The sequence below is a fragment of the Austrofundulus limnaeus genome, unplaced genomic scaffold (assembly GCF_001266775.1).
Source record: "Austrofundulus limnaeus strain Quisiro unplaced genomic scaffold, Austrofundulus_limnaeus-1.0 Scaffold15, whole genome shotgun sequence".
In the NCBI taxonomy this organism is placed as follows: domain Eukaryota; kingdom Metazoa; phylum Chordata; class Actinopteri; order Cyprinodontiformes; family Rivulidae; genus Austrofundulus; species Austrofundulus limnaeus.
Window position 1 is genome coordinate 1,768,941 of NW_013952417.1, and position 8,931 is coordinate 1,777,871.

At 40.6% G+C, this 8,931-nt stretch overlaps 1 protein-coding gene across 1 annotated transcript in view; it reads left to right on the plus strand.

Annotated features, from left to right (window-relative positions):
• The window catches only part of ints9 (integrator complex subunit 9), a 25,148-nt gene that overhangs the window by 9,794 nt on the left and 6,423 nt on the right, over positions 1-8,931 (plus strand). The window contains exons 6-11 of the mRNA XM_014002832.1: positions 74-160; positions 558-678; positions 7,449-7,583; positions 7,904-8,015; positions 8,108-8,288; positions 8,513-8,573. Coding sequence (XP_013858286.1) covers positions 74-160; positions 558-678; positions 7,449-7,583; positions 7,904-8,015; positions 8,108-8,288; positions 8,513-8,573 — 697 coding nt within the window. The remainder of the gene's footprint in view (positions 1-73; positions 161-557; positions 679-7,448; positions 7,584-7,903; positions 8,016-8,107; positions 8,289-8,512; positions 8,574-8,931) is intronic.

Genomic DNA, 8,931 nt, shown 5'->3' on the forward strand with positions numbered 1-8,931 from the left:
CTTTAAACTTTTGTTTAGAAAACTCCAAACTTGGAATATGTCCTCCATTTTAGATTACGCTTTGTTTTATCAGACTRTTGATGGAGGAGCTGGTGAACTTCATGGAGAGGGTTCCTAAAGCCCAGTCTGCCACCTGCTGGAAGAACAAGGAAATACAGAGGTGAGTAAATCCAGACTGAAAACACAAGACATATAAACAAAGCAAAAAGTCAGAACTTAATTGTTTCTTCTTCTCAATTGAGAAACTGAATGACAGTAGCAAAAATTACAGTTTAAATTAAGGAGAGTTAAAACAAAAAAGCTATACTAAATAGATTAAAAAGCTAATATTTCTACAGATAATTGAAAAAATCTTACTGAATGAGAGTTCATTTGTGGTGCCAAAAACAAAGTGACAAGTTTCTGTTTTTTATCGTTTTTAACCTGATGTACTAACAATTTACTCAAGAATACCATTTAAAATATTGAACACTATTATTATTTTAATTTCTTCAGTTTTCCAAACACAGATTAACCCTGTTTGTTTTTTTAAGCTAAGTGATGTATTACTGTCCCAGGCTGCTTCCCGGGTCACTGAAGGATGCCGTAGATGTGAGGTCATGGAAACGATGCTACAGTCTGCAGGAAGTCAACTCAGCCCTCAGCAGAGTACAACTTGTGGGTTATTCTCAAAAAGTGGTGAGGACAACTAAAACTTCTCTTTTACACACACAYACACACACTTACACATACCTGACATTTTTGTAGCTTTTTGTGGTTTCTTTGTCAACCCTTTCTACGTGACCACAAGTTGTCTGTCTGTTGTTGTATGTCTTACAGTGTGCATTCATATTATAGTACGGATCGACCACCCATTAGCAGTTTTTTATCAGCTCAACTCTTACGACTAATTTTCATTTTCTTCCACTTATCCGGGATCGGGCCGCAGCCTAAAAAAACACACCCCTGTGTGCTTATTGGTTAAACCCCATAAAGTTGACTCCCCTTTTATGACATGTAATTCTGCGGTTTGAATAACTAACGTGAAAGCTCCACCTTCTAGAATCTTTAAATCCAAGTGTGCGTGGCTTTTTCTTCTCTTAGCTGATTAGCCCTTCAATGCTTCTCTTCGACCCTGGACTCTGGTCTTCCCCATGTCGCCTCTCAGTCCTGACGCCCCCCACCCCCACCCTCATGGATCCTCAGGATGCAGGTCTCCTCCTCCAGCCGTCCAGGCTGGACTCTCTCCTTAACGCAGTTTTAACGTAATTTCATTAGAAATTTGAAATTGAAGTAATGCGCCGGATAGGAAAGTTACAGTAAGCTAATTATAACTCACTGCGCCATTAAGGCCTTTATTCTGATCGAATACTGCGACCAACAACCACTCTGAAGCACCCTGAGAGGAGACGCTGTTTCCACACTGACCAGAAGCTGCTCCAGTTTGACCAGAAGCCAATCCAGTTTCCTGACTGATGGACCAGCGAGTCACAGACACACACCCTGAATATCTGGCAGCAAACCAAGCGACGGCACTTCTGTGGGGAGAAAAACCTCAGTGTGGCCTCTGTCCCCAGCTGACCCCCTCCTTGTACCGAACACAGCAGGACCAAACGGTAGGAGAAACTAAACGATTTGCTGGTGACAGAAAAGGTGCTTTGGTTACAGGTTTAAAGTTGATCCCATACTTTTGTACGAGTTTTGGTAAAATATAACTTTACAGCGTCCCTTAACTTCATCATAACTTTACCTACGCAAGTAGTTAAATTTCCCGTCCTTAGAATAAACTCCACCTAAAATCCTTCTTGCCTCAAAACCCATTAGCTGTATTTTGTTTGTTTCAATTGTTTGTTTTGTTTTATGCTCAATCTATTCTGCATCTTTAAMGTTCATCTGGATCAGTTGTCACATTTTGTCAGTATTAATTTAGGCCATTTCTTGTCATAACCTCACCCTCCTGAGCTTTGAAATATTAATTCATCATTCCATATCTGCCATAACTTGTTATGATATTAATTTGTAAATAAAGGGTGTATGACGAAGTATACCAAATTTAAACATCTTTTTGTGTCTTGATAAAGTTTGTTGATTTTGTCTAAGAAAAGAACTATCTATTTTGGGTACTGATTTTGAGACTTATCACAACTATTCATTTAGCAAGGGTTTTCTTCCCTTTAGCCTTCAAAATTAAAGGGGAGTGGTGCCTCAATGTGATATTAAAGTTAATAATAGTTAATAATTCATATTTTATCATATTTTATATGTACCCAGTCGCTATAGTGCACATGATCCTTAATGAACAATAGGTGATGATCAGGGCATTAATGATCTATTGTTAGGCTGATGGTCCTCTTTTGCATGTGAACAACAGTTTTTATTAAACTTGTTTGTCCACCATGTGAAGACACTGCTTATAAGACTGAGTTTACTTGAAACCCCTCAGACTGAAGAAGTCTCTTGGAGAAGAGACAAAACATTTCATTAAGAAGAACCCATCCAGAGGACCTGCTTATTTTTTTTATTTTTTATTTTATTTTATATACCTGGATTACTGAGATGCATCAGGACACTGCCACCCACTGTTCAGAAGGATTATTTCACCCCTAAATGTTGTTTCACTGGGGAAGGGGTGTGTACAGCAGGGTGGCCAAAGATTTGTCTGTGGTGGCCATGGCCACCCCCTGGCTCCGCCCCTGCCTCTGCCTACCCCAGTCATACTTGGTTACACATTGCACTGGATTTTTTTTTACTGGAATCCCTACTTCAGAAGGTAAAACTGTCATTCTCACTATCGTTGACAGATTCTCTAAAGCTTCCATTTTGTGCCCATCTCTAAGCTTCCTGTAGCATTTGAGACAGCCCATGCCATGGATGTTTTTCACATCCATGGCATCCATTCTGACAGCTTGTCCAACCTTGGACCCTTGTTCATCTCTCAGGTTTGGAAGGAGTTTTGCAAGGCTTTGGGAGCCATGGTGAGTCTGACTTCTGAATACCACCTCCATTCCCATGGGCAAACAGAACGTTGCAACCAGCAACTCGAGGCTGCTCTTAGGTGCATGGTTAACAATAATCCCTCTTTCTGATGTAAACATTTCACATGGATTGAATATGCTCATAACACTCACACCTCCGTAGCTACTGGTTTTTCCCTTTGAAGCCTCTTTGGGCTACTTACTACCCATTTCCTAGCATCGAGACTGACGTCCTGGTCCCATCAGTACAACAGCACATCCACAGGTCCTGAAGGGTTTGACGACAGGTCACAGAGGCCTCATTAAAAGCTGCTGAGTAAAACAAGAAGTCTGCAGATTGCCATCTCCCCTCTGCCTACCAGGTGAACCAGAAGGTCTGGTTAGCAACACAGTACATCAAACTTGAAGACACACCCAGGAAGTTGGCTCCCCGGTTTATTGGCTTATTCCCCATCGAGAGGATCAACCCCTTATCCATGCTTTCATCAACCCTAGACTGGTATACTGCTATTCTTTATTTGTTGGTCTTGAACAGTTGAGCAGATTTACACAGTTGCCTGTTAATTTTCATATTGACGTTAAGATTATTTTACTTTTAAAGTTAAATGGCTTGGTACTCAAATATTTGACTTTTATAACCCTAAAGGAGCACTGAGATATTCCAGCCTGATGCTCTTATTGCAGCTGAGGGCTAAGTTAATGCATGGAGGGCATTGTGCTCTTGCAGTAGCAGCTCCCTGAAAACTCACTTCTTTTCACTGGCTTTTAATTTAAGTTCGGTTTGAGTTCCATCTGAAGTTTTAAGTTTTGGTACGTTCTTGTTTTAGTTTTTTTCAGCCCACTTTATTACAATTGTGAATATTTAATGTCTGATTTAAAAAATGTATATTTTATTGTTGGTTTTCCTTTTTTGTTCTTTACCTTCTTATGAAGCACTTTCATCAGCGTTGTTAATTTTAAATGTGCTATATTATTTAAAATTACGTTCTCTTTTGTAATCTTATCAGGACGTATATCTTAGATTTTAAAGTTGCCAAATGATCAGTGATCTAATTCTTGTTTTTTTGAGTCTTAAATGGGTTTGCTCCTCCACCATTAAATTCTTATATCCAGAAGTATGAAACCAGAATAAATATCAGATCTCAAACTAGGGACTGTGTCAGAGCAAAATGGAGAACAGAGTTTGGGCAAATGGTGACATTAATTAGAGGGATACTTTAAACACATTTATGGACTAAACTACCAGGAAATGTGAGACTGTGAAAATGGAGTTAAAAAATTCAATAAAATTTGGCTCAGTCCAGTCTGCCGTGTATTCATAGAAGAGGGTTGAAATGTAGACCGACCGGTAAATTGAGATCTTTGCGTTTTGGCACAGCTCTAACTTCACCACGACAGACCGATATAACGCCTGCATCACTGCAGATGCACCACCAAGCTGCCTATCGATCCCGCTCCATTTTTCCCTCATTCGTGAACAAGACCCCAAGATACTTAAAGAAGGCACCCTACCTCAAGACCATGGTCTCAGATTTGGAGGCACTGATCCTCATCCCGGCTGCTTCACACTCGGCTGTGAACCACTCCATTGGACTCCGCCAAGGTTGGACTTTGTTACCGATTAGTTGCAGCCAAGGTGTTGAGGGGATCCATWATGGTGACCTTAGGATCACATCTCTGCTTTTTGCGGATGATGTGGTCGTATTGGCTTAATCAGATCGTGATCTCCAGCTCTCATTCCGACACTGACCATACCGACACTACACTAAGTGGCACTAGTGGAAAAAGGACACAACTCTCACCAGAAACGAGTCCGACTTACTACCGGCAATGAGAATCAAACTCTGACGGTCGTAAAGGGACCTAACAGTTCGTCACAAGCTTTGGGTAGTGACCAAAAGAACGAGATCGCAGATACAAGCGGCCAAAATGAGTTTCCTCCGTAGGGTGTCTGGGCTCTCTCTTAGAGATAGGGTGAGACACTCGGCCATCTGGAAGGGACTCAGAGTAGAGCCGCTACTCCTCCACATCGAGAGGAGCCAGTTGAGGTTGCTCGGAAATCTGGTTAGGATGCCTCCTGGACGCCTACCTGGTGAGGTGTTCTGGGCATTTCTCACTAGGAGGAGACCCAGAGGAAGGTCCAGGACACGCTGGAGAGACTATGTTTTTCAGCTGGCCTGGGAACGCCTTGGGATTCCCCCAGACGAGCTGGCCCAAGTGGCTGGGGAGAGGGAAGTCTGGGTCTCTCTGCTTAGGCTGCTGCCCCTGCGACCCGACCCTGGATAAGCGGAAGAAAACGGACAGAGGGACGGACAGCCGTGTATTTATTCATGAAGGTCTATTTTGACTGCGGAGTGTGATTTTTTTTTTTCTGTTATGTTTTCATGGATCATTTTATTGATAGTTTTTTCAGTTATTTGTTTTGTGCATTTGTTTTATAAATTGTTTTATTCACCACAATGTATAAAAATTAGCCGTTGTGCTAACTCTGGCACATTTATATTCTATTGAATATTGGTTAATGTGAACTGCTTTTTTTAAAATAAAATATAGAAAAAAAATTAATTTAATGTCTGATTTAAAAGTTTTTTTTCCTCCGGGAATTAAATCAAATCCTAATTTGGGTAATAATGATGACACAGATGTCTAATGATTTATTTATTACAGGTGAAAACTCTTTAATAAAACATATTGGTATTTCTATCCCTTCTGGCGCATAGCTTTTTTTTCGGTACTCTTAATCTTAACCCTGTAGTTAAAACATTTATCTGTTTTGGAATTGTTTAAATCAGTGGTGGATGCTGGTCTTTCAAGGAGAGGAAACTCAGTTTCGGCCTACCTAATAAAATGTGTGGGTTATAAAATATAACCTCCGTTCCTTTTCAAGAAAAAGATCTGTGACCCCGTCACAGGTCTTTTTTTTAGTTTATAGTATGTATTCATTTCATTTTAAAAAAACAAAACATTACATACAACAAAACAATACAAATAAAATAAAATGAAAGGCAGCAGAAGAAGAAAAACATCTTATATCTGCTCCTATTTACAAAACAAAACATTACATACAACAAAACAATACAAATAAAATAAAATGAAAGGCAGCAGAAGAAGAAAAACATCTTATATCTGCTCCTATTTACAAGAAAATATTAATTTCAAACAATAAACCAAATAATAAAACAAAAAAAAAATTTCAACTCAAACAGTGACTCATACAAATACAAATTATACAATTTCATATTTCTTTGACGATTTTGCTTTGATGATTTTTTAAAGGAATTGATCCAATTCTTTTACAGTCATTTTCCAGATTAGTCTTTTACAGCAGCCAGCTCACTTTGTCATACCAGGACAGCTGAAAAGACCTGTCAATAAAAATGTTTTTTTTTTAAATCTTACGTTTCCCCACCTTTTGCACCAAATTAATCTGAGGAGTTGATCAGCCCTGCTGTTTAACTCTAAGTTTTTCTTTGTAAACAAGACTGTATCAAATGACTTCACCAAAATCCGGTCCACAACATTCAAACCCTCTGCCATTATGTGCAGCTTGCTACCTAGCTAACTCGCTAGCTGGGACTGGTGCGAGGCTAGAGTGAAGTGTGTCCTCCTTTGAGTGCTTTGTAACGGCGGAGGAGCTCAGCAGCACCCACTGGACAGAAACTGTGATAGACGTCAGAAAGAATGATAGAAGTCTGTCTCCAAACACAAGCAGATACAATAAAACCCACCAGAAATAAAAACTCGATTTGTTGCTAGTCGTTTTTAACAAAGAAAACACCGCTAAGAGGATTAGGAAAGTCTCTGGTTCAGCTCAGAATAGAAATGAAAATAAAAACTGCTCCCACTGAATGTTTACACCAAAATATGTCTGATTCGCTCATTTCGCTGTCAATCAAAAAGGGATTCAGGCTCAGACAAATCATCCAATCATCATGCAGAATCTGGGCGTCCGAACCCGCCCACTGTTCCATAGACCCCCAGAGACGCTCAGTGTCCGGGGGCGGGACAAAGCCCAGCATTTATCCAATGACTCGTGTCGTTTCGCTGCATTTTTTTGCTTCACTGTTGAAGTCTGTGGACTCTCAGCGTCCGACTGTTTAAAGCCCTGTGAAGCTGCAGGAATGAGGGAGAGGAAAGCTGCGTCGTTACCAGTGATAAGAAGCTGATTCTGAACAAAAGTTGAGCGCGTTATAGCGCATATGTAGTCAATGACATGTACACACATCAGTGTATATTTGATCACTTTTTTTTTTTACATTTTAGGGGAAGCTGAGCTTCTCTTGCAGTCTTAGAGCAATTRCCTCTGGTTTAAATGTGATTTCCTGCTATCCATTTTTTAATGAGCAACACATAAGTGAGCAAACTTAAAATCAGCAGATGAAATCATTATTTCCTTCATTGTGTCATTGTACTGAATATCAAATATCATCACTGTGCGACGACATGTTAATAAACTTATGATTATACTCTATGATGAATTCGTGTTTTCTTCAGGAGCTGTTCGGAGCCGTACAGATCTCCCCGTTAAGCTCCGGCTACTCATTGGGCAGCTCCAACTGGATCATCCAGTCACATCATGAGAAGGTTTCCTATGTGTCGGGTTCATCCCTCCTTACCACACACCCACAGGTAACATCACCTCTAATCAGATGGACCTTCACTTCACTGATGGTGGTCAGAGGGTCCGGTGGCACCGGTGCATGGCAGCCCTGCCTCTGTCAGTGTGCCCCAGGGCATTTCTGGCTGGAGTTTACCACCATCAGTGTGTGAATGTGTGTGTGCTTGGGTGAATGTCTGAAGTGTAAAGTGCCTTGGGGTCCAAGTGGACATGATAAGGTGTAAGTTCAAGCCATTTACCATTTTACCATTCACATCAAGTGGATGCAAAGCTTTAATTGGTTTTGTTCAGTTTCCAGATTTGATAAAGTTCTTGTTGCTTTTTCTCCCAGCCAATGGATCAGAGTTCCCTGAAGAACAGTGATGTTCTTATTCTGACAGGCCTCACACAGATCCCGACTGCCAACCCAGATGGCATGCTGGGAGAGTTCTGCAGCAACCTGGGTGGGTAGAAAATTTCAAATTCCACCCATCTCCCTCATTAAAGTACAAGTTTATTGATTGATGTGTGTCATATTGTTTATGTGGAATTGTAGCTATGACAATCCGTGCGGGAGGCAACGTGTTGGTACCGTGTTACTCCTCAGGGGTGATCTACGACCTTCTGGAGTGTCTGTACCAGTTCATCGAGAGTGCCAACCTGGGCACCACGCCCTTCTACTTCATCTCACCTGTAGCCAACAGCTCGCTGGAGTTCTCTCAGATCTTTGCAGAGTGGTGAGCAGCTACACGTCTATACCATTGTTCTCATGTAAGAGGTTAAACTGGAGAATCAGCTGTACAAATTACTTGATGCAGAGAAGTCATATCTCTTTTATTTTATTTTAGGAGGATTTTTTGGAACATTTCTGTTGTTTTAGTGTGCTGCGATCATAAATTTGATGTGATGTTTGTAATTCTGATCAGTTAACATGTTTTCTTTTTTATTGAAACGTTTTTAGGCTTTGTCATAATAAGCAGACGAAGGTGTATCTTCCTGAGCCTCCATTCCCACATGCAGAGGTAAGTCCTGCTTCGCTCCAAAGTTGGAAGTTCAAATTGTTTGATGAAAGATGGGCTCTAACAGCAGGTTTTCAAAGCCAAAGAAATACAACTGCAGTCTTGAAACCCTTAATCATTGTGGTTGAATGAATTGCAGAGAGCTCACAAAATTTTTTATTTCTTTTTTTGTTTTTTCAAAGTTATGTCTTTAAACGCATTACCATAGGGCGAATGTGACGGCGTGTTTAGGGGAGTCATCCTGGAACCAGTAGGTCGCCGGTTCGATCCCCTGTCCAGCTGTCTCATTTGTTGTGTCCTTGGGCAAGACACTTCACCCCTGTAAATAAACACCACCTTGAAATATTATATATATATATAT